A 27,100-nucleotide genomic window follows, 5' to 3' on the forward strand; every position below is an offset into this window, starting at 1 on the left:
ACAAATTCATGAAGTCTTCCATATTTTTGGCTCTCATTTCCTTTTCTCCCTTCTGCACCGCCCCTGCACTTGGATTTGCACCCTTTATTCACTCCTCCCTCAACCCCATAGCACTTATGTCAATATTCATTATTTATTTGTATTAATGTCTGTCTCCCCCTCTAGACTGTAAGGTCTTTATGGGCACGGAACATGTTTACCAGCTGTATTATATTGTGCTTTACACCCAGTAAGTGCTCAATAAATACGACTGATTTACTGATTGATACTTTTACCAGTGATGATACAGCTCAACCGGCATTCCACTACTTCACTCAGTCATATTTACTGAGCGCTTACTGTGTGCAGGCCACTGTACTAAGCACTTGGGAGAGTACAATATAACAGACACGCAGCTGTTTACCTCACCATGGTGAGGGGTGGGTGCTTTTTGTGCTACTGTCTTTGGCCATATGGTTTCCAGTATGGGGTCCAGATTCAGACCAGGGCTCTTTTAGTATTATGGTATGGCCTCTTGGAATATTTCAGTTCAAGGAAGGCTGAAGTGAAACACTGCAGATGGAGGTGGTGGGGAAGGGGGTGTTTTCTGCAGCCTGGCTTGGAGAATGAGGAACCTGGAGATTTGCTCCTGGCCTGGGCTAACTCCTAGTTCAACCTCCTTAGAGGGTTCCCTGGTTCCAGAGGGTGCTCTGGAGGGGTGGGGGGAGTCCCAAGGGGAGACATTTTGGTTCCTAGTTCCAGGACTTTCCTGAAATGGCTGCAAACCCTCAAGGAAGGTCAAAAATAGGCTGGTTGCCTGGTCCCAGAGTCAACCAGGCAGCATGGCCTAATGGGAAAAGCACGGGCTTGGGAGTCAGAACCCAGGTCCTTCTGCTACTTCTCTGCTGTCTGACTTTGGGCAAGTCATTTCACTTCTCTGTGCCTCAGTTACCTCATCTGCAAAATGGGGATTAAGACTGTGAGTCCCATGTGGGACAAGGACTGTGTCCAATCTGATTACCTTGTACCTACCCCAGCTATTAGAATAGTGCCTGGCACATAGTAAGCACTTAACAAATACCATTAAACAAACTACAAAAAAAGGTATACATTTGGAGATTTGGTGCTCTCATGTCTACATGACCCTTCCCCCTCCACACAGGGGAGCATACTAGATGACCAAGGCACCATTTAAACCTAGGGTTCAGGGAATCAGCTTTCTTGTCATTCTTACTGGCTAGTTGGATCTGACTAGTAGATTCACAGAGTTCACCAAATTTTTCCATTTCAGGACATGGAGCAACAACAATAATACTAATAATAATAATTCTGGTATTTGTTAAGTGCTACCTATGTGCCAGGCATTGTACTAAACGCTGGGGTAGATGCAAGGTAATTGGGTTGGACACAGTCCCTATCTCACAATCTTAACTATCCTGTTGTGGTATGCATTTCAAGGGGGTTTGTACAATATTTTGTACTGTGTAATAGTGGTGTTACAGCATTCAATTTGAATTTGCTAAATAAACTGAAGCTCACAGTCTTATTCTCCAAGTATACTGGTAAGTTGCTGTCATTCCCTGACTTCTGGAAACATCCCAGAAGAATTATATTCCTAAATCGAGCAGCTATCAATTCTGACTGAATGCTTTGGATTGAGACTTTCTCCGACAGTTCGAGGCACACCCATTAAAATGCACTGTGAAAAACCCACTACTTTACACGGCAATCACATTTTAGTTTGGTATCTTACATCAAAAGATAATGAGAAAAATGCAAATGCATAAAAACCCAAGAACTGTACAAACCATGTAAAACAAAACTGTTTACAGCATAAAGATATGCCTGGTGATGTGAAACACCATTTGGTATGATGCACAATATTATGATCTGTCATAAAGTAGCTGCAAAGAGATTGGTGTAACCATGTGACATATTATGATATTGTGCGATATATCATAAGGTAATTTGGACGCTAAACTTGTGCCACCAGCAACACTGTACATGTTTTTGCTACTGATTATGTGACAAGAAAAAGATTTCAGTCAATCACAGCTCCGGAAAATCAAACGCAATCTCCTTGCAAATGACACTAAGATCCTTATTGACCTGTATGCTCAATCACAACACTTCATTTCCATACAAGGCATACCCCTGATTCAAAAGCTGAACCATCCTGCCAACAATTAATTCCCATCACTAGGAAAGAACCATCTTCCTTTATTTGTAATGGCACTTTCTTGATTTCTTCTGTCTAGTCGTAAAATGGGGATAATGTTCAAGGTGGTGGAATAGGGGTAATAAATGGCTTTTGTGGTTATCAAATGGTTCAGCTTCCCTTTGGTATTCAATCAAATATCAAAGCAACTTATTTCTTCATATACATCTCTGACATGAAGCATTATCCCCTAAGTAATTAATGATGCAGTTTTTGTGTGCTTTCTGTCACATACAAGAGTGCTGAATGCTCAAGCACAGTAGTTCAGATAAGAGCAGGAGCCAGCAATATTTAATCATAAATTCAGATGTAAAAGCTTTCTCCTTCTTTGTGTTAAAATGACAAATGCCTTGCCAAAAATGTGGTCGAGAAAGCCAACTGGGTCTCTGGGGCAGGAGAATCCTGTAATCCTCATGTTGAAGAGAGCCGGGGGTTGGGAACGTTCACTTCTCTGAAAACACTCTGTGATGCTCTAAGAGCGCACAATCCAATTTATCTAAATACAATACGAACCAGCATAGTGGGTAGAGAATGGGCCTGGGAATCAGAAGGTCTGCTGTGTGACCTTGAGTGAGTCACTAAACTTCTCTGTGCCACGGTTACCTCATCTGTAAAATGGAGATTAAGACTACATCTATGTGGGACAGGAACTGCGTCCAACCTAATTAACTCATATCTACCCCAGCACTTAGAACAGTGCTTGGCACACACTAAGCATTTAACGAATACCATAAAAAATAAAGCAATCAATCAATCAATCAATCAATCGTATTTATTGAGCGCTTACTATGTGCAGTGCACTGTACTAAGCGCTTGGGAAGTACAAATTGGCAACACATAGAGACAGTCCCTACCCAACAGTGGGCTCACAGTCTAAAAGGGGGAGACAGAGAACAGAACCAAACATACCAACAAAATAAAATAAATAGGATAGAAATGTACAAGTAAGATAAATAAATAAATAAATAAATAAATAGAGTAATAAATATGTACAACCATATATACATATGTACAGGTGCTGTGGGGAAGGGAAGGAGGTAAGATGGGGGGATGGAAAGGGGGACGAGGGGGAGAGGAAGGAAGGGGAAGGGAAGCAAGTGAGTTGTGGTGTTCATTAAAAAAATTCCTCCTTCTCACAAAATATAGCAATCCTCTACATGGTGCATAGGAGGTTGAGAGCAGACACTGAGAGTCACTTGAGCGGAGACGATTCCTGTCATCTCTCCCTCCAGGCTGTAAGCTCATTATGGGCAGGGAAAGTGGCTGTTAGCTCTGTTGTATTATACTCTCCCAAGCATTTGATACAGTGCTCTGCACATAGTGCTTTGCTCTGCTCAATAAATACTACTGATTGACTGGTTGAATTCATTGCAACCTGATGAGAGTCAGCCTTAGCAAATCACATTGTGATGCAACCTGCTTCTGCTAAACACTCTCTGCCATGTTCATCTGCTGTTGTGGATCATCGTCATTTCTCTTCCAGACTATCTTTAGAGAAATGCAGACTCAACAACCACCCGTTTCCCAAATATCAGATCCTTTGACTTATCCTGACTTTACAATGTTTCTCTCAACCATCCACCTTTTTGGGTACTGGTCTCAACTCACCCACTTCCTAACTCTCGGCCTGGGTTCCCAGGTTCTAGATACCTGAAAGCTGCTAGTGTTCTTCTGGATAAAGTCAGTATTAAAAGCAACCAGAGTGTGTTCTGATGAAAGTTCAGTGTTCGCTCTTTACAGAGAGGGACGGAGTTGTTGGCATGTTCTGTGTTCTCATGTGAGGGATAATATATATCCAGGCTGAAGCTTGGCAGGACATTATATCAAGTGCTTGAAGCAGCGTGGCTCAGTGGAAAAGAGCAAGGGCTTTGGAGTCAGGGGTCATGGGTTCAAATCCCAGCTCCGCCAACTGTCAGCTGTGTGACTTTGGGCAAGTCACGTAACTTCTCTGTGCCTCAGTTCCCTCATCTGTAAAATGGGGATGAAGACTGTGAGCTCCCCATGGGACAACCTGATCACCTTGTAATGTCCCCAGCGCTTAGAACAGTGCTTTGCACAAAGTAAGTGCTTAATAAATGCCATCATTATTATTATTATAGTGCTTTGTGCACAGTAAGTGCTCAATAAATACCAGTGACCCTTTTCTAAAATTTTGGCATTCTGTGGTTAGGGGGTCTCAGTCCACATCCTCGACTCTTCCTGCAGGGAAGTGAGGATAGATGACCCTCCTCTCCCTTGATTGCCAATTCCAGCACTCCACCAGCTTCTCTCTAAGAGGAAGAGCCAGGTCCCCATTTTCCTATATCCCCTCTTTCTCCCAAAGGACTTGGGAAGCCTGTAGCCTTGGTCTCCTTTGCCTTATCTTCAAATGGCTTATGAAAGCCAGAGAGGAGCTTGCCTGTTTAGTTAAACAATTGATCGAATTTATTGAGCACGGTCCCAAATGCTTGGGAGAGTACAATGTAACAGAGTTGGTAGACACGTTCCCTGCCCAAAGAGAGTTTACAGTCTACTCTGCCAATTGTCAGCTGTGTGACTTTGGGCAAGTCACTTAACTTTTCTGTGCCTCAGTTACCTCATCTGTAAAATGGAGATTAAGACTGTAAGCCCCACGTGGGACAACCTGATCACCTCGTATCCTCCCCAGCACTTAGAACAGTGCCTTGCACATAGTAAGCGCTTGGCAACTGCTATTATTATTACTACTATTTCAGGTTTAGTTGCATAGAATTGGGGCAGTAAGGGTGGCAGGTTTCCTTCAGATGAAGGCAGATTTCCTTGCCTTCAATGACCAAGTTCTCCCTGACTTAACCTAACAAAGCAGGCAGCTTGATTGTCAAAGTCCAGGTAGGGGGTGTTCAGGGAGTCGGCTTGACTAGTTTAGGTGGAAATCCTCCCAACCTTCCTAAGTACCGTGGAGTGCTTGAGCTGCATCTCTGACCACTATTTTCCTTTTCAAACTGAGAGATTATCTCTGATGTCTCTGCCAGATCCCCGAACCAAAACCCAGGTTTGGAACCGCTTTGGATTTTAGGATTAAATAGTTAAAGTTCAGATCTAAATTGGGTTAAAGCCGTTAGGCAAAAAAAAACAAATCCAAAAATAAAATTAAAAAATAAAGAAAAATAAAAAGTTGTGATGCTCCACCTGGAGAACTCTATCTTTTAGGACAAGCATTATAATTAATTCATCTTTCTAGCCCCAGTGTATCTGAAAGCTGCTTGGGTATATTAAAAAATGCTGAAAAATAAAGTGAATTTGCCTTACGTTAAAATAGAATTACGCCTCAGTAGGAAAACCCCACAAAATTTACATTTAAACTGCCACTAGGGGTCAGTATTAAGACATAATTCTTTTCGCACCGTGAGCCGATGGGATGGATTTTTTTTCAGAAATATAAATTTTGGTAATAGACTATTATGCAATGCCAAGATAAGTGATATTAAACTTTAACATTACTACAAACGCCATATCACCACATTCAAAATGCTTCCACCCCTAGATTTATAGCCCATAACCTCATTAATAGATGACAATTTTATCCTTTGAGATCTTCGTGTATTAACCCTATAACCAATGGCTCAGTAATAACAGCAACCTAAATTATAAGATTATTTAACTTTGGTCAGAATCTCTGAGTCCTAGCCGATAAGAATTTGATTTATCTTGTTTTTAAAAAGATATAAAAATCCAGCGCCTATCCTGCCAAGATCAAATTTCCCATCCACTTCTCCCAGCAACCACCAAAAGCACAGTAGCCTAGCTGCGAGCTTGTGAAATTCCTTCCAATTTAAACTCATTTCAGAAAAACCATCAAATTAGTTCCATTAGGGATGAACTTTCAGGATAGTACCCGTAAGCAAAGTATTAGGCAACTCTGAGCATGCTTTCATCCCCCCAATACTAAACAAGATGAATTAACAAACAGAACGAAAGATAAACCTTTACTGTTACCTGATAATGAGATAGAAGAAGAGGGGAAGGTGTTACCTGGTGAATGAATGACAATTATACATCATTTGCATTTAAATAGTCCAAAAGACTTACTTCACCCCACCACTCGGCATCTGGACTCTACCTGGAACTTTGTTTTATGTGCCTTTGCTAGAAATGAGCTAGATGCAGCTGGAATGACCAAGGTGTGCCTCATTACTCTTCCCCTCTCTCCTTCCTCACCCCCTTCCCTAGGACTTCCACCTTCACTTCCTCCTTATTTCCACTCCCCTCTTCCTCTTCCCAGTAGGGTAGCAGGGAAGAAGCATGGCCTAGCTTTGCCACTTGTCTGCCCTGTGACCATGGGTAAGTACCTCATCATCATCACCATCAATCATATTTATTGAGCACTTACTGTGTGCAGTACCTCAGTTACCTCACTGGTAAAATAGGGATTAAATCCCTCTCCCTCCAATTTAGACCTTGAGCCCTATGTGGGACAGGGACGGTGTCCAACCTGATTGTCTTTTCCCTATCCCAGCGCTTAGAAAAGTGCTTGTCACGTAGTAAGCCCTTAACAAGTAACATAAAAAAAAATGGGGGTCAGAACTTCTGCCCCTCTATGTTTTCTTTCCCTTTCCCAAAAGCCCAGACCCAGCTCTTGCTACCTCTGAGTGAGCAGTGGCCAAGGACCACTTGCAGTTAGAGTAGCTAACAATGGCATTCCACCAAAACACACCCTGAGGTGTTTTGAAGTAATGATGATGATGATAATGGTATTTGTTAAGCACTTACTTTGTGCCAGGCACTGCACTAAGCCCTGGGGTGGATGTAAGCAAATTAGGTTGGACACAGTTCCTGTCCCCAGCATGGGGCTCACAGTCTCAATCCTCATTTTACAGATGAGGTAATTGAGGCAAAGAGAAGTGAAGTGACTTGCCTAAGGTCACACAGTAGGTAAGTGGCAGGGCCGGAATTAGAACCCATGACCTTCCTACTCCTGACATCACACACCTGCCATTTTGCTGAAATCCGCTTAATTTGGCCTGAACTGATCTGACCTAGGACATTTTTCTGGGATACCCTGACCCTCCTAACTGCTCTACTCCCCAGGTCCATGTGAAGCAGTATGACCTAGTGGAAAGAGCACGGTCCCAGGAGTCAGAAGGACCTGAGTTCCGATGCCGGCTCTGCCACTTGGCTAGTCACTTCACTTCCCTGTGCCTCAGTAACTTCATCTATAAAATGGGGATTAAGATTGTGAGCCCCATGAACTGTGTCCATCCTGATTAGCTTGTATCTACCCCGGTGCTTAGTACAGCGCCTGGCACCTAGTAAGTGCTTAACGAATACCATTAAAAAAAAAACAAGCCTGCTGCACCATCTGAGCCACAGAACTCGCTAACAGGAGCTGCAGCAGACAGAAACTTGGCACTCAAAATAAAAAAACAGACACAAGAGCATTTGGTACCATATCAGAACTAGGAAGGTGATAGGCCATCTGAAAACAGGACTCTCTGGCTACCATGCTTGCAGCTCAGAGATGATTGGGCCAACACTAGTCAGTCAGTCAATTGTATTTATTGAGCGCTTATTGGGTGCAGAGCACTGTACTAAGTGCTTGGGAGAGTACTACATAGACACATTCCCTGTCCACAATGAACTTACAGTCTAGAGGGAAAGACAGACATTAATATAAATATAATTATGGATAAGTACGTAAGTGCTGTACACTACCATGTGTACCGCAAGAGTGAAGCTTCAGCTACCAGATCATTGCCCCAGTCTCGGAATTTCCAAAACTCCCTAGTACATCAGCACAATGGGGATCTATACAGTTTAAGACCTTGATATTCACCCCCCATCACTCATGTGCATAACAATAATTTACTTTAATTATCTAGACCGCCGGCTCATTCATTCATTCATTCATTCAATCACATTTATCGAGCGCTTACTGCGTGCAGAGCACTGTACTAAGCGCTTGGGAAGTACAAGTCAGCAACATATAGAGACGGTCCCTACCCAATAACGAGATCACAGTCTAGAAGGGGGAGACAGACAACAAAACAAAACATGTAGACAGGCTCATGATGGACAGGGATCATGTCTACTAATTTATGTTTTACTGAACTCCCCCAAGCACTTAGTATTGTGCTCTACACCCAGTAAGCACTCAATAAATACCACTGATTGACTGATTGTTTCTAAGCACTATGAAGTTAATCAAAACTGCTTCCCCCTAACCCTCTGGCCCACTTTAGATGAAAGAAATGTTCGCCTTTCCAGTCCTTAGAAAACTGCAGACCACCAGGGAAAAGTCCAAATGGCTTCTGCCCACGTTTTAAAAATATACATACCAATTTACAATAGCCACTGGATTTTAGCAAATCTGGACTTTAAAATGTTCTATGCTGCCTTCTGTAACTGGATTACCAGGCCTTCTCAGAATTTTTAGTCCTTCTCATTGGGTAATTTACAAGAATCACTTCTGCAGTATGGAGAACTAGTGTTAAAAACAGCTGCGTGCATTTCCTTTGGCAAATTCATCTTGTAAGGTAATTCATGGACAAGTTTTCTACCTGTGTTTCAGCTCTAAAACACATTACTGGGATCCATATATTGACAGGATCTATGTATTCCATTTCATATTTTAGATTGCATTGGCTATGTCTTAAAAGGGATGGTAACCTTGTTAAAAAAAAGTCAGAATGATTTATTTTCATCTCATGTAGAAGTTCCAAGTTTAGATCAGATTTGGACAAGACCTCCTTCCCTTCCCCACAGCACCTGTATATATGTATATATGTTTGTACATATTTATTACTCTATTTATTTATTTTACTTGTACATATCTATTCTATTTTATTTTGTAGTATGTTTGGTTTTGTCTCCCCCTTTTAGACTGTGAGCCCACTGTTGGGTAGGGACTGTCTCTATATGTTGCCAATTTGTACTTCCCAAGCGCTTAGTACAGTGCTCTGCACACAGTAAGCGCTCAATAAATACGATTGATGATGATGATGATGATGACAAGAAAAGAAAAAAAATCCAAAAAGACCAATTTCTGTTTTCTTGGGGTGGCGTGTACAAGTTCTCCTCAAGCCCAACAGATGGCAGTGATGTTATAAATTAATAGTAAAAATGTGTTCTAATGTGATTTGGCCTAAGGGAAAATACAATTCCGTCAGCACTTGGACAGCTAGCATGTTGGATTCTGTGGAATTTACTCCACAGACTGGTAGTATGCAAATCCCTCACATTAGTTACCTGGAAATAGTAGCAGAGTCTTTAAAAGAATAACATAATCTGCTTCAATTCCAGGAAGAGTTAGATTTTACCCTAAAACGAAACAGCCCTGTATGAACAAAAAAGGTAGAGGATTCCAAAAGTGACATCATATTTTTCTCTTCTATATAAGCCAACATTCCTCATGTTCTGTGACTTTAGACTGCCTTGATCTTAATCAAGGATAAGCAAATTCTGGCACACACAATAATTCAGCTTCGTGCCTACTTTTAACACGAGCCAATCATAACACTTCAATCCTGGAGCTTTGTGGGCATTACAAATTGCGGTACTAGATTTTGGAAAGGAAATGATATAATAGTTTATTCATAATTCACACCAGAGTGCAATGTAATACTACGTAAACCAGGAAAGTACAGATGGGATGATGCTATTTTCCCCTGTGATTAGGCTGACTATATATAACCAGGTTTAGCTTGCTCAGTTTATAGGGGACTTGTTTTAATCCCCAGCTTCTCCCTTCCCAAACCAGATCTCAGAGTCTGAGAGGGAACAGGAAGGCATGAAAGGATGGGATCATATTCTGGCTTTCAACAAAAATTATCAGATGAACTAGCATAGCTAACATAACCCTTTAGTTCTTGGCAAATGCTTTCTTTATGGCTGCAATGATCAAGTTATTTTATCGGTGGACATTTATATCATCAACCATACATATCAGAAGTAGGTTCATTCATTCATTCAATCGTATTTATTGAGCACTTACTGTGTGCAGAGCACTGTACCAAGCGCTTGGGAAGTACAAGTTGGCAACATATACAGACAGTCCCTACCCAACAGTGGGCTCACAGTCTAGACGGGGGAGACAGAGAACAAAACAAAACATATTAACAAAATAAAATAAATAGAATAAACATGTACAAGTAAGAGTAATAAATCTGTACAAACATATATACATATATACAGGTGCTGTGGGGAGGGGAAGGAGGTAAGGCGGGGGGGGGGATGGGGAGAGGGAGGAGGGGGAGAGGAAGGAGGGGGAGAGGAAGGAGGGGGCTCAGTCTGGGAAGGCCTCCAGGTTTTGGCCTGGATATGAAAGTCATTTGTTCCTAACAGTGTTTACATGTAGTGATCTCTCTAGGACCTAGCATTTTAGAGCATTCTCTTGTCAACTACCATCATCACCATCACCATTGGCATTTACTGAATGCCTACTATGTGCAGCACACTGTACTAAGCACTTAGGAGAGTTGGCAACCACCTATGACCCCCAATAGTTTTGAGTGTATTAACTTAATGCACAGAATGAAGGTCCCGAAATACAAGAATTCCTCTCAGGCTGCTGATTTGGAAATCTGCTTTAAACTCGCTGTAGAATATGGTTGAAGTTCTGTGAGTAGGAGTAAGGGCTAAGTTTTTCACTGCTTACTCTCAAATGCTTAAGTGCAACAACTCTTTTCTAGCTGAGAAATCACCATTAGCCTTCTTTTGGCTAGGCTATTCACTGTACCTCGATTTCATCTATCTCACCGCCGACCTCTGGCCTGGAATGCCCTTCCTCTTCATATCCGACAGATGATCACTCTCCCCACCTTCAAAGTCTTCTTGAAGTTCCATCTCCTCCAAGAGGTCTTTCCTGACTAGGCCCTCAGTTCCTCTTCTCCCTCTCCCTTCTGTGTTGTCCTTGCATTTGGATTTGCACCCTTTATTCACCCCTCCTTCAGCCCTACAGCACTTATGTACATATCTATCATGTATTTATTTATATTAATGTGCATCTCCCCCTCTAGACTGTAAGCTAGTTGCGGGAAGGGAACATGTTTACCCACTCTGTTATAGTGTACTCTCCAAAGTGCTTAGTACAATGCTCTGCCCACAGTAAGCGCTCAATAAATACCATTGATTGATAAAGCTTGTACCTGACACAATCACCTTTTGACTTCAATATAGCTCCTTTCCCTGATCTGTAGGTGAAGTATGTTTAGCCGGCGTCTATACTTCTTGTGTCAGCACAGTGGGTGGAAAAATGTTCACAACTCTGGCTTTCTTCTTACAGGTGTTAACAGTCCTGATCATTAGCAAGCTAATCAAAGGGGATTTAGCAGCTAGCACTTTTGGCCAAATTCTGTAGGTATGGCTGGAAAATCCAATCCTAGGTTAGGCTCCTAAGACTACACAGCTTTCTCTTGCCTGCTTCCTGTTTGGCCTGAAGCTGTGAGTGATTGATAGCTATAATAAGAATGATGATAATAATAACGGTAATTATTGACTGCTGACTATGAACCAAACACTGTGCTTAACCCCGGGGTAAATACAAGACAATCAGATCGGAGAGTCTCTGTGCTGACTATGAACCAAACACTGTGCTTAACCCCGGGGTAAATACAAGACAATCAGATCGGAGAGTCTCTATACCACAGGGAATACACAAAGGGGGAGGTTCTCATTTTCCAGATGAGGAAACTGAGGTTTAGGGGCTTGCCCGAGGTCATGCAACGGGTAGAGAAGCAGCCTGGCCTAGTGAGAAGTAGCACGGCATAGTGGATGGTGCATGGGCCTTGGAATCACATGTCTACTGTGTGACCTTGGGCAAGTTACTTAAGTTCTCTTTGCCTCGGTTACCTCATCTAATAATAATAATCATCATCACGGTATTTGTTCATCGCTTATTATGTGCCAGGCACTGAATTAAGCACTGGGGTGGATACGAGCAAATCAAGCTGCACACAGTTCCTGTCACCCTCAACTGGGGCTCACAGTCGCAATCTCCATTTTACCAATGAGGGAGAGGGAGTAGAGGAAATGGGGGCTTAGTCGGGGAAGGCCACTTGGAGGAGATGGGATTGTAATAAGGCTTTGAGTGTGGGGAGAGTGATCATCTGTCGGATATGGAGGGGGAGGGAGTTCCAGGCCAGAGGGAGAACATGGGCAAGGGGTCGGCAGTGAGATGGACCTACAGCGAGTAGGTTGGCATTAGAGAAGCGAAGTATGTGGGCTGGGTTATGGGGGGAAATCAGGGTGGTAAGGTAGGAGGGGGGAGAGCTGACTATTTTAAAGCCTTGAGTGAGGGGATATAGTTGGGAGATGGAAAAACCCAAATGTGCTGTCAGGTCAAGCACTATGGTAACCTCAGAGTTTCTGAGAAGGGTTCCGAGACAGGAACTCAATTAACGTTAGCCTTGCCTGAATCTCAACCACTTCCAGGACTGTTGCAAAGGTGGTATGATCTGCTTGCTCCCCCTGGGCCTGGCACTTGCAAGACATTGAGAGTTCTCTGGGCAGCTACTGATGCTTTTACTGGGAAAATACAGGCCACACTACCAGACTTTACACCTGCCCAACTCCTCAGCGCCAAAGCAGCTGTTATCATGCTGCAGCTAGGAAACCTGCAGCTGAGGCAGCCAAGTTATACCACTGCCATTTCCTCCTTCCCGGGTCTTTCTGGGATAGGGTGAACTAGAAATGCTGTCCTCTCTAGACTTGAAGCTCATCGTGGGCAGGGAACATGTCTATCAACTCGAACTGTACTCTCTGGACTGTACTTGAATGAATGAATGAATACATGAATACAGTGCTCTGCCCCCAGAAAGCACTCAGTCAATACCACTGGTTGATTCACTGATTTCTGCATAGCTTGATGTAGTGATAGAGCAGAAGGTTGTGGGTTCTAATTTGTTGTGAGACCTTGGGTATGTCATTTCACTTCCTCTGTGCCTCAAGTACCTCATCTGTAAAATGAAGACTGAAACTGTGAGCCCCATGTGGGACAGGGACTGTGTCTAACCCGATTTGCTTGTATCCACCCCAGCACTTAGTACAGTGCCTGGCATATTGCACTTAACAAATACCACAATTATTATTATTATTATTACTAGAGTTTGGTCCTAGAAATACTTCACACTTAGAACTGCCACCACCCCATTGCTCTCCCCTCCTGCTCCCTGTCCTGCTTTTTTTTTCTGGTATTTGTTAAGCGCTTACTAGGTGCCAGGCACATCAAATAACTATTATTATTATTATTATGTAATCATGTTTCACAGTGCACTTTCTTTGCATAAATAGTGAATAAAAAGACATTCAGAACAGATCTGATCTTATGTGAGGTGAGATATATCATGTGCTTTTGAATCAAAAGGATTTGGTTTTGTGATATGGAAGCTGGAAGAAAATCATATATTTACAAATCCATCTTTCTAAAAATTAGCTGTTCAGTCACTGAAATTCGTTTTACATGCTGTAGTTGGTGGGATGGCTTACTCTTGGGGATTTGTAGAAGGGGTTCAGCACTACCAGCACTGTTATACTTTCCAATGGTTTTAGAATCCTTTAAGCACAATTATAGCTAAAAATGGGCCAATGATTCAGTCATGAATTCTACTTTTAAATGGTTTTTAATTCAGAAAAAAAACGGAATGCTACAGTGATATTTGGAAAAGCCTTACGTTGAAGCTCAAAATTTAGAGACATAGTCTTAAAAGACTGAGTTTAAATTTCTGGAGAACTGGGAGGCAGCTGAAAGATACTCCAATCTCTCATTCTCAGCCCTCTTTATTCAAAAAAGGAAGTGTTTAGAAACAGAAAGAACAGTAAGGGAACAAAGTCAGAATAATATAGGAGCTTGCAACCATAAAATTAGATATAAAGTGAGTTAAGATTTTTAAAAATAAATTGCTTATGTTTGTAAAATTAAAATATGGAAGGATAATCAAAAACATACTGTTCTACCGTGGTCTCTCATTTTAGCTGGGTAATCATAAAAATCCTAACTGGAAAGTAAACTGAAATTTAGACTAATTAATGATATAAAAGCCTGATGCCCTTGCCTAATTTTCTATAATCCGATTTAAAACCTTGTCTGATGACAGTCTGGTTTGCCCAATGGAGTATGACTATCCTCATAAAAATATATTTATTTCATTTTATTCCAGTCCTTGGATTTGAGCTCTGTCAGGTTCTTTCATGAAATCATGACTTTGCCCCCATACCCTGGAGACTAGTTAAGTTACTCTCAATGATTCTGGAAATGGTAGATGCATTTTTGGTGTGCTTTTGTTTGCTTCCTCACACTAGATTGGAGAACTACTGAATAGGCTGTTTTTTAATTGCTCGCTGCAGCGAAATATCAGTCCAGAAATGTGTATGTTCTCACCATTATTTTGATGATGACTCTTCATTTAGGAAACTACCAGGTTGTAACTTTGTAAGATTGTACAAGAAAGATCGTAACTTGTTAAATTTATTGCTGTTTGGCTGATTTCATTTTTTTCCCCTGCATTACTTTAAAACCCTAGTAGATTTTAAGAGCCCTTAACTATCATAAAATATATGTGAGCAAGAGAAAGTGAGTATTAGCAGGGAGAGGGGATGTTTATTCCCGGTGAGAACATACAACTTTAGCCTTGCCATTCTATGAAAAATGGCAGTTACAGAGCTGCCCGATCAGAAGGCTTCAACACCCCAGGACACTTTGAGAAGCTCAAATTTCCCATGGAAACAAACTCCCAACTCGAGAATGTGCCTGCCATTCACAAGGAAATCCAAGATCAAGGCTCCGGGAACATCAACTAAAAACTGAGCCATATGGATCACTGCAATCTTGGATTTCCCTATGCTTGCCAGTGGGGCCCTGATTTAGAGCCCACTAAACCAAATGCAGAGAAGATAAAGATGGAGGGAGGAAGTGGGATCTGAAAAAGACTGGGAACCACTGACACACAAGATAGAATAGGCTAAAGTGATCATTTTCTTTGTAAAAGTTACTTAAAATTTCTGTAACCTTCATGAAACACATTTCTCTGCTCCTAACCTCATCATCTAATTCAGGATTTCTCTCCTACTATTTATGCACTTAAAATTTGCCAAAATAAATTCTTTAGACTAGAAAATTTTCAAATTTTTTTGGAGGTTTTGGCAAAAAGCTTCATTTCCAGTGTAATTTTAACTGCCGGTAACCTAAGCCTAAATTAGATGGCTTTCAAATCCTTCCCGCAAAGCAGGAGTTGCAGGAATCTTGTAAATCCTTCCAAACCCATCCATACTAGATAATTCAGCCTGTTAGATTTCCCATAAACCTAGAGAAGGTACACAGCAAAAACCTGCCTATTAAGATTGGAGACTGATTTCACAAGCCAAAATATTATAATCATCCCAGCCCGAAGCATTTTAGAGCCAGCCACTGTAAAACATCTTGATACTCACTTTGCATTGACGGGATTGGCTGTTGTCAGATTAGCCAGAGCAAGGGCTGAAGCTTCTCGCACTTCGTCATTGTCATTGCTTAGCAACTGAACCAGCTGGGGAATCCCTTTGGAAAGATATTTTACACAAATATAACTTGAATTGAATTACGGCAGGCTCAAACACTGAAAGATTTTTGCGGTAGTCTTTCCTCTGTGACTCACCTTGGCTGTTGAAATATTCTTTGCTGGCTAAATTCTCACTCATGGCAGAAATAGCTTGAGAAGCTGCCACTCTGGTCCCATCATTTTCCATTCCCAAAAGGGCTATGAGACATTTTTCAACCTCCTGTTCATGCAAAATTTTTCTGTTTTCAGCTTTTCAGGAAACAAAAGACAAAAACAAGGAAATCATGCTTCAGAAATCTACCAACTTTTTGAAGACAAAATACCAGGCCGGCAAGAGCAGGAAGAAGCAGAATCATAAGCGGTGACAGGTCCTGCCAATGGTAGCTGCAGAGGCTGTCTGTTACCAATTAAGGCACTCTCGCATGCATAATTAGCAATCACTGTCAGTAATATCACCTTTAGTTACAAGGCCTGGAGATATGTATAGCTTTATAGACATGTGCCAAGTATCTGAGAGAGCCTTCTCCATTATTATATGAGCATCATAATCCAACCATTTTGCCAGAAAAAAACCCCTCAACTCTTATTGCATGATCTTGTTCATTTTTCCCATGTGGGGTAGATTTGGACATCTTTGGAGAAACAGGCCTGCAATACAGCAATACAGCACTTAAATGTACATGAAAAATTTTGGCACGCAACTCTAGTCACAAAGAAGCTTAAAAAATTAAGAATTGATACTTTCTTGCTATTTAGCATAATGAATTTATATAGTGATATAATATATTTTTAAATATAATAGTTTCTCTATAAATTCATTATGCTATTCATTATGTTACAAAATTATAAATTCACTGTTTTAAAATTATAAAATACAACTAGGGAGCATGTCTACCAACTTTGTTATACTGTACTCTCCCAAGCACTTAATACAGTGCTTTGTTCACAGTAAGCGCTCAATAAAAATGATTGATTATATCATTTACTATTTAACATATTTATGTTTAGTATGGTCTGGGAGTCAGGAGACTGGAGTTCTAGTCCTGGCATCACCACTTGGCTCTGTGTGACCTTGGGTAAGTCACTTAACTTCCCTGGGCCTCAGTTTCCTTATCTATAAATGGGGACAAGGCACTTGTTCTCTTCCCCTTCTAGGCTGTGAGGACCATGTGGGATAGGGGCTGTTTCTAATTATTTTGTATCTCCCCCAGTGCTTGGCACAGAGTAAGCACTGAATAGATAACATTGTCATATTACTAGATCAATCAATCATATTTATTGAGCACTTACTGTGTGCACAGCACTGTACTAAGCTCTTGGGAGAGTATAATATAACAGAGTTGGTAGACATATTTCCTACTCACAATGAGCTTGCATTCTAGAGGTGAATATAATCTCCCTTTCTATTAGGCTAATTGGAGTCACCCTCTTAGAAAATGATGGCAAAAGAGCCACTAAATTCAGGAATTCACTCTGTTCGTGCTGGCTGTCAATCTTGACACATGGTAACCAACAATCAGGCAGAATGAGGGGTTGAGAAAATGAATGCAGATAATCCAACCCAATTATCTTGTATCCACCCCAGCGCTTAGTGTAATGCTTGGCACATAGTATGTGCTTAACAAATACCATAAAAAATGTAGAATTCAAATGAGAGGCTAAAAGTTTTTCTATCTTATCTGAACAATACAATTGAAAGATATAATTGAAAAGTATGAAACCTATTTTAATGCTAGGGAACATAAAATAATCATGTTAATGATCATTTATCAGCTAGGAAGCAGAATAGCTTAATGTTTATACGATACCCAAGTTCATTTGCTTTGGGAAAAAAGATCAGTATTCTTCCTGGTTCATTAGAGAAAACTAAATTTGAAATAAAGCATATTTTTGGCTTTCAAAATTCACCAGAGACTTTCTTTGCTCATTTGGTCATTGTAATCGATTTGTGAGAAAAATAACCATATTTTTAAAATCTATTAGATAAGTAGATAATAAGATCATTTCATTAACCTAATGTAGAAAATGATAAAACAGGAAAAGACTGCTTTCTCCTGTAAAGCTAGTTCTAAATAATTCAGTTTCTGTTTCAATAAAATTATGTACTGAATGAAAAACACTAAAGTATACTTTGGCATACTTTAAAAATAATACACAACAGTTGACATTAATTGCAAATTGAAATTGAATGGATAAGAAATGTCTTTTTTCTTGCCAATGTAATTATTTTTAGTTAAGTTTTAAGGTGGTTTTTAGTTCTTCGGAAGTTAATTTTTTAATAAAGTGGGTTGGAAGATTGTTTTGTATTTTAAAAATCTTATCACAAATAAAGTAGAAACTTTAATTTCAATTATAATTTGAGGTAGAAATTCAGACTTTAATTGAGTGCTTATGGGCAGACCCCCAAATTTCAAAAAGTTATTTGCCTGTTTCATTCCAGAAAACTTTTCCATTGATATCAGTAGCTAAATATATCTTTAAGGATTACTATTTTTTATTTCATGTATACTTTCTCCCATAGTTTTATGAAACAAACTGAATCATCCTTTTTGCAGACAGATTTACCATTTGGATGCCAACACTAGATTTGCAGTAATAGCTCTTTTAACCTTTAAATCACGTGAATATATTGCAGTGCACACAAAAATACTACATATGCAGCTGGTACAGTTGTAGGTATTTTCATTTTCATCCCACATCCTCACATTAGGTTGATCTGGAACCAAGTCTTGTGTTTTTACCTTTCCTAGGCTGTATCTCCTTAATTGGAAGAAAGCATAAGCATAAGCTAAAAATCTTACAATTAATCCTTAATGTTGTTGTTCTCATAATAATGTTTTAATAGCTACTTCTCAAGTAGTCTTTGTTGTACTAAAAATAATATTTTGAATTCAATAGAACATTTGTTTGACCTGAGATCCTTTGTTTATGTGGCTTGCACGATGCATTTCCATCAAACTTTCTGAATAGTTATCTCCCAACTACGTATTATTCCCATCAGTAAAAAAAATGACAACAGTACTAATCTATGAAACTGACTTTACAGTATGTAACTGCAACAGTCAGAAAATAGATACATACACAATTATAGCAGAGGTAAAAATCTTCATTTAAATCAATACTGAAGGCAATTAGTTTCTCAACCCTGCTGGGATTGTTCTCAAAATCCAGCTGTGTTCACCAAACCTCGAAAGTGCAGACTGCTGTGTAGTTATAACAGATTTTAAAAACGAAGTAACATATTAACTCAGTACAATATTGAATTCCTACACCGAGAAGTCAAGCATTTACATTTTAATTACAGTGACAGTGAAGATGCATATGCTTGATATGCCTCTAATGCAGACTAATAAACTTTAAAAATAACTGTCTTTAGGTCCACTAAAACAAAAGGCCCCTGCATTTTGCAGTTGCAAATGCTCCAGTTTGTTCGGATCTTTTTCCTCCCCACATTTCAAAGAGTAGTTTTTTTTTGCCACCTTCGCTCCTCCTGTGAAGCCAAAGTCACTCCATAAACCTAGCTGGCAGTAATGTCATTAACTCCTTCCTTCCGATCTCTCCAGGTCAAAGGATTTACTGAATTTGCTTTAACACGGGGACAGTGCAGGGCGACCATTTCCCTCAACCGCCAGCATTTTCTCCCTCCATTTTATAACCCTCCACTTAATAACCTTTCTGTGCTTGCTGGCATCTTCTGAAGAATATCACCTAGATGTAAAAGGAAAGCTTCAGAATTAATTTCAACTAGCAAGGGCTAGCAAGAAGGTAGATTATTGCTGACCAGTTATCAAATAATTTGTGACAACATAACCCAGGGAGCACATGGCGGGCTCCCTTAGGAATGTGTTTTTTATACTTGGTATAAGCCAAAATTACTGCAACCCAAGGGCCTAGAAAAATAGAAAAGATAGGAAGGGAATGAAGGGTGAAAATGAGATTTAAGTTATACATTTTAAAACAAATGCTGTGCAACTAGAACCAAGTACTAACAACAACCTGTTCCTAGACTTTATATATTATTTATAATCCTAATCTTCAATCTGCCACCCTTAGCAGAATTAATGATTGAATTTTAGAAAGGTTATAGGATCTAGAAGTTCTTTTTCTCTGTTCTCTACTTCAGTGAAGAATCGTGAAAGGTAATTTACCCACACATTAAGTGTTTTGAATGACTCCAAGGAGGTGCTAAATAAATTAAAATATGAATAAACAAAATCAAATCATCCAAACAAGAGCTGTCCATCATAGCTTTTCAGTAGTGCTGTAATTTTATTTATATCCACCTGGGGTATATTTTAAAGCCATTCCTATTGTACAGCTAAGGAAAAAGATCGATGGTAGACTGTAAGATTTTCCCATTAGACTGTAAAATCCTTGAAGTTAGGGATTATGTCTACTCAGTCTGTTGTACTCTCCCAAATGCTAAGTACAATACTCTTCCCATAGTAAGCACCCAATAAATACCACTGACTGAATAATTCAGGCCAAAAAAATGTTCCTAGCACCCTGAATTGTCCAGATTGTCTGTTTCTATGGAACATATTAATTGAATAATTGCCATCTTTTGCCTTCACTTTATACTGTATGAAGATTGCTCAATATGGTCAAGTGGCCAAGACAAGAAGGGAACACAGTGAAAATTCACAATTCTGATTGAAAATTCCACTCCACTGCGCTAACAAGTCCTTGTTGACAACTGTAGAAGATACAAGGACTCCATGTCAGAGGGGCAAAATTTACTTGTGTTCAAATTTCACGCAGATTAAACCTTTGCTCTACTGAATTAAAGTGGGAAGGGACCTTGCCCCAGTCCTTCCCAATCCAGACATCCCCATTCCTGGAAATTTCCTAGATCCTCCCCGAGGAGGTGTTCCACAAAGGAAGGGTCTCCACACGCTACTTCTTTCTCCCACACTGTTGCTACCTACCCCAACCCTGCAGTCCCAAGTTGGAGGGTTGAGTGGTTGAGCTCCATCATCATCATCAATCGTATTTATTGAGCGCTTACTGTGTGCAGAGCACTGTACTAAGCGCTTGGGAAGTACATGTTGGCAACATATAGAGACAGTCAATGGAGTCCCCAGTGTACAGGGAACTTGGGACAGAAAAGCAGCATGGCCTAGTGGATACAGCCCAGGCCTGAGAGTCAGAAGGATCTAGGTTCTAATCCCGACTCTGCCTCGTCTCCTGTATGGCCTTGGGTAAATCGCTTAACTTCTTTGTGCCTCAGTTCCCTCATCTGTAAAATGGAGATTAGACTGCAAACTCGTTGTGAGCAGGGAATGTGTCTGTTATACCGTTATATTGTACTCTTCCAAGCGCTTAGTAAAGTGCTCTGCACACAGTAAGTGCTCAAAAAATATGACTGGCTGATATGTATTTTGTCCAACCATTTTAGCTTGTATCTACTAGTGCCTGGCACATAGTAAGTGCTTAACAAATACCGCGTTCTTCCACTGATGCCGCCTGCATGCCCGGGCCCTGTCATGGCATCCAGAATAGAGGGGCCGGGTGGTGGCATCACCCTCCACCTCTGCTAGCCTTACAGGCATTCCCTATCCTCTCCCCCCAGGCCCCCTGGCAACACGGCTGCCATAGCTGTCTTCTCAGGGGAGAAGGAAGCCTCCACACAGCACCCTCCCACCCTGACCCAGCACTGTATCATCATCATCATCAATCGTATTTATTGAGCGCTTACTGTGTGCAGAGCACTGTACTAAGCGCTTGGGAAGTACAAATTGGCAACATATAGAGACAGTCCCTACCCAACAGTGGGCTCACAGTCTAAAAGGGGAAGACAGAGAACAAAACCAAACATACTAACAAAATAAAATAATTAGAATAGATATGTACAAGTAAAATAAATAAATAAATAGAGTAATAAATATGTACAAACATATATACATATATACAGGTGCTGTGGGGAAGGGAAGGAGGTAAGAAGGGGGGGATGAAGAGGGGGACGAGCCCGCTGTAGGTGGGCTGGGGAGGAGGAGGCCTTGGACGTTAATTGGAAGAGCAGGTGTGTTGAGGTTGCGGAAAACGGGACCTTCTGGGAGGGGTGAGAAAGGAGGGACACGGAGCTTTATCTAGTTTGAGTGGAAAAAATTTGAAGACAAAATTTACAGGGGCTCCTAAACTGGAGAAAATCAACTGATCTAAGATCAGTGTCATGTCCTATCACCAAGTCAGTTCTGATCGACAGAGTTCTTCAGGAATGTTTCGACACCGATTCCACACGTGGACTTTCCATCCCCTTCGGCGCAGTTCTGTCTGCTGCACTACGGCGGCATTGGCACTGAAGATCTCCAGAGTAGATTGAGATGGAAATTATTTTGCTATAGTATTATATATGATCAAAATATAAATCACTTAAAATAGTCAAGCTGTCATTCTTAGGAAGAGGAGTGTTACATCAGGGAAAGGAAATATTTTAAATCACATGTAATTTTAAGTAATATCCTCTAAATAGACATAAATTAAAATTGCAATTTCATCTTTGGTTCTGGTGACAAAAACAAACCACTCAACTTTACAGATTTATGTCACCAAAATCTGTCACTGAAATGAAATTCTTTTTAATGTATAGTTATGAGTATATTATTTCTCAGATCTTGCTATGTACCACTACTAGACTTAGATTGCAACTTGAAAAATTACTGTATAGGTGCTATTTCAAGGGTTGACTTATTTAAACAATAGCCTTCTGATCACAAATAATGCATAGGTTATGAATAATGCTGAAACCCAAGGCAAAATAAAAGAGGTTAAAATGCAGATCAACTCACCCAGAGAAAGAATAATTAGGAAATGATAAGAATCCAGGTACATTCCTCTGGGATTACTAATCTGTAGGCCAATGGAAGGTCAAGTAAATCACCACTAGAGGAATATCTATCCTAATTTGACATTTAGATGAGGCGTGCCCCCCTTAGGTGAAAGAATTAGTTCCATGATTGCTATTCTAGTTTAACCACTCTATACTGGTTAATATTTAAAAGAAGCATTCAAACTTAATTAAATAAAAGGCAAAATATGCTAAGAAAAATCAGTGTGCTTTGTTTGGAAAAAAAAAGAGAGAGAGACATACAATCAGAAGCTGCTTTAGCAATTGCCTTAGCTGCGTTCTTCTGGATATCAGGAACAGTGGAGGTTTCCGCAAATGACAGGAGCTTTTTAAGGCCGCCAGACTGCTGAATTAGCTGCATCGTATCTATATCCTCAAGACAATTGGCTATAACAGCAAGGGCTTCTACATGAAGGTCATTAAATTCCTGGTAATACAAAATAAACAAGGTGTTAATCAGAATCGAATTGCCTTATGGTTTTTTTTTCGATTCCCAATTCAAGGGTGGCCAAAGTCAGTTTTGATCAGACTACAACTCACTGTGGCTCCAGTAGCCCCTGGGAGGCCGGGAGGGGAGGGAAGAGGTGGGGAGTGGAGCGGGGATAAAAGCGAACACCAAATAATGAACTCGGTTCCATGTCAAAGGCAGGCCCACGGATTTGATCACAACCTCTGCAAGTTTAAGCTTGGCAGTGGGGCAAGAAAAGTCTCCCTCCTCCTCCTTCCCAACCCCTCAAGGCCATGTCGAGTTCCATCTTCATCCCTACGTATTAGCCCAACACAGCGCTAAATACTATTGGAAGGGAGGTCAGGGGCAGGGCAGGGCGTCTTTGAAGACATGGAAAATGCTGAACTGGGTTTCGTACTTAAAAGTCTCAGTAACAGCAGAATGTGGCTGATTTATGTCTGAAGGTGACACAGCCGAACCATTAGAGGAATTTAGAAAATGTTATTTTAGGCTAATTTGAGAGGGGGGCAGCCCGATCTCCCCTTAAGATAAATAGTTTTTATAAATCACCATCTATTTCAAAGATTTTCGGAGAACCTATGCAACCGTCATCTCAGAGGAAAGCACAGGAAACAGATGATTTGCTCAAGGTCACCCAGGAAGAGAGCGGTGGAATTAGGATTAGAACTCCACTTTTTCATGCTGTGTTCAAACCACTAGATTATCCTGCTTCTCTGATTAGCCGTCCGATGAAGTTTAAACAACATTTTTGCAAAACTTGAAAAAAATTAACCAAGTAATCCCGCATCATTATCTACTAATTATCTCACAAAGAAAAAAGGGAAAGAATGAATTCAAATAAATATCATTCTATATTTGAAGATGATACAACTGTCGGTGAGAGCTTATCCATGATAAGTGACTGAGAAGGGAACACCCCAAAATGAACTCAGTTTCATGTCAAAGACATGCCCAGGAATTTGATCAAAACCCCTGCAAGTTTAAAAATACTCCATTCCACATTTTGTAACGACTGCTCTTTACCATTCTGATGTGCTTGTCATTTGCAGAGCCTATCCACCAATCAATAGTATTTACTGAGTGCTTACTGTGTGCACAGCACTGTACTAAGCACTTGCAACAGAATTGTTTCCCTGCCATGAGTTTACAGTCTAGAGGGGGATTAGGCCAGGAAGTTCTGTCGGTTGGATTGTCTCTCAACACTCCTCTGCTGTGTCATATTGTTTGAGACTGTCCCTCACGGTGTCTGAAACATTTGTTTCCACTTTCAGTTCCCCATTCAGCGGCTCTTTTGGTGTCTAATAATAATAATCATAATTGTGGCATTTGTAAATGCTGTTATGTTCCAAGAACTGGGCTACATACAATCAGATCGGACACAGTCCCTGTCCCACATGGGGCTCACAGTCTAAAGGGGAGGAAAGACAGGTATTTTATCCAGAGAAATTAAGTGACTTGCCCAAAGTCACGCAGCAGGCAAGTAGTGGAACCAGAATTAGTAGCCATGTCCTCTGACTCCGAGGCCCAAGTTATTTCCACTAGGCTACACTGCTTCCTTAGAGGCTTAGAGGTTAGGGTTAGGCTTAGAGGCTTAGGGTTTAGAGGCTTTCTAATTCTGTTTTCAGCCCCCGCACCTTTTTGGTGTTTGTCCTGCCTTGGCCCCCCCACAACCATGTGGTGACCTCAGCTTTTCAATCTTCACTGCCTTGAAAGACAACTCTTTCCCAGTCTAGGGATTCTTCTTCTGCCCCGCACTTATTCAGCTCCAGTCCAATATTCATATCCAGGCTGGAGTGGTCTCCAGAGGCAGAAAATGATTCAGTGTGGATGGCAGTACTACACCCACAGGTTGCATGATGTCATGCTCTTATATCCTGATGTTATGATATCACATCATAACATCTCAGATTTTGCAGTGGCATCAAACCAAGCCAGATTATTTAGTGTCTAACGTTTAACCTTTAATTGGCCGATGTTTAAACTAGAGTTTACTTGAAAACCAGAACTGTTTTCTAATTTTTATAAAACACATTTATTTAGACCTAGGTAACTGAATTACCTTAGTTTCTAGTATTTTAAGGAGGTGATCCAGTCCTTGATTTTCTTGTAGTATTATTCTAGTTTCTTTATCATTGCTTATAATACCCAAAGTCTTGAGAGCCAACAACTGAATGATGGGGTATTCAGATTTTAGGAGTTCCAGTAAGGGAGGGATTGCATTTAACTCACGAACTGCAGCACGACTCTGAAAATCCTGCAAGTTGGAAGAAGATATATGCATCATATAGACGATGCAAAAGACACATTCACAAAGAGACAGGGAAATTCCACTTTCTAATCTGCACCAATAATTTTGGGGATTTTTTTTCTAAAGTTTTTCTTTCAATATGACTTACAAACAAAAATAACCAAAGGAGTTGACTGAGATAAAACATTTCTTATAATTCTCAGAGAAATAATAGGTGACATTTTCATTCCAGGACTCAATTTGTAATATTTTAAAGTGTTCACACATACAACATTTCAGAACTCAATTTGTGGATATTTAAATACATTTTTTAACCTAAAAGACTAAAATCAGTGTTATTTATTTTCAGGGCAATGGTAAATTATTTTGAAAGTCTGATAACTTTAAGATAGCATTTTAAAAGTTCCCTTAATTTGGGAAAGTATCTTCCCAATAGTAAGTGCCTGACGGCATGCTCTTGCAAATCATTCAACCTTCAATCCATTTTGCATTTGGTAGGTCTCAAGTGAGATGTGCCAGTGCTCAATTTGGAAAACAAAGTTGAGAAAGTCACAGAAATAAACATAATGGTTCTCGGGTAGAGGGTAATTTTCTCCTCGTTCACACCCACACTTCAACAGGAGTAATTCAGATTGGTTCCCTGCAGTCGATGACTGTGGAACTGGCACACGAGGATCATCATCATCAATCATATTTATTGAGCGCTTACTGTGTGCAGAGCACTGTACTAAGCGCTTGGGAAGTACAAGTTGGCAACATATAGAGACAGTCCCTACCCAACAGTGGGCTCACAGTCTAAAAGGGGAAGACAGAGAACAAAACCAAACACACTAACAAAATAAAATAAATAGAATAGATATGTACAAGTAAAATAAATAGAGTAACAAATATGTACAAACATATATACATATATACAGGTGCAGTGGGGAAGGGAAGGAGGTAAGATGGGGGGATGGAGAGGGGGACGAGGGGGAGAGGAAGGATGGGGCTCAGTCTGGGAAGGCCTCCTGGAGTAGGTGAGCTCTCAGTAGGGCCTTGAAGGGAGGAAGAGAGCGAGCTTGGCGGATGGGCAGAGGGAGGACATTCCAGGCCCGGGGGATGACGTGGGCCGGGGGTCGATGGCGGGACGGGCGAGAACGAGGTACGGTGAGGAGATTAGCGGCAGAGGAGCGGAGGGTGCGGGCTGGGCTGGAGAAGGAGAGAAGGGAGGTGAGGTAGGAGGGGGCGAGGTGATGGACAGCCTTGAAGCCCAGGGTATGAAGATGCCCTGTGTGATCACTATAAGAGTCAGGAAATCTTATAATGGATAAGCAAAAGAGGCATGGATTGAGAATTGATATTGAGAATTGAAATCATATTGAGAATTGATCTCCCTGTTCTGCTGATGCAACCAAAGGATGCTGCAGAGGGCGCTGATCTCACAGTCCCACGGAGTCGTCCCACCCTTTCGACCACGGCATTGATTGTCGAAACTGAAATGACAGGAACTGAAAAGATGCGAAGTCTTTTTCAGCTTTTTCTAAACCTGACAGCCCCGTGTAGCCAGGGGAAATTCAACGCCAGGTCAGTCCTCCCGGGTGACAGGCAGTCCCTTTGGAAAGTGGAAATCCAGGTGTGTTTGAGTGCCGAAGGGAGGATTCCTGACTCCAGCCAGAGAATTGCAGGGTTCATTCAATCGTATTTATTGAGCACTTAACCATGTGCAAAGCACTGTACTTACGTTCAATCAATCAGTCAAGGGATGACATTTTTTGAGCGCTTACTGTGGGCAGAGCACTGTACCAAGCACTTGGGAAAGTTCAATAAAGTAAGCAGGCGCTATCCTGACCTCGAGGAGCTTAGTTTAGTGGGT

The 27,100-nt window shown here is 40.9% G+C and overlaps 1 protein-coding gene across 2 annotated transcripts in view; it reads right to left on the minus strand.

Annotated features, from left to right (window-relative positions):
• The window catches only part of ARMC3 (armadillo repeat containing 3), a 69,010-nt gene that overhangs the window by 17,969 nt on the left and 23,941 nt on the right, over positions 1 to 27,100 (minus strand). For both annotated transcript variants that reach the window (XR_005453693.1, XM_038755802.1), the window contains exons 7-10: positions 25,060 to 25,254; positions 22,775 to 22,958; positions 15,781 to 15,933; positions 15,578 to 15,683 (exon numbers count right to left, since the gene is read on the minus strand). Coding sequence is in view for 1 of the 2 variants with exons in the window: in XM_038755802.1 (XP_038611730.1) it covers positions 15,578 to 15,683; positions 15,781 to 15,933; positions 22,775 to 22,958; positions 25,060 to 25,254 (638 nt within the window). In the remaining variant the exon portion in view is untranslated. The remainder of the gene's footprint in view (positions 1 to 15,577; positions 15,684 to 15,780; positions 15,934 to 22,774; positions 22,959 to 25,059; positions 25,255 to 27,100) is intronic.

This window comes from Tachyglossus aculeatus, chromosome 13 (genome assembly GCF_015852505.1).
Source record: "Tachyglossus aculeatus isolate mTacAcu1 chromosome 13, mTacAcu1.pri, whole genome shotgun sequence".
Classification (NCBI taxonomy): domain Eukaryota; kingdom Metazoa; phylum Chordata; class Mammalia; order Monotremata; family Tachyglossidae; genus Tachyglossus; species Tachyglossus aculeatus.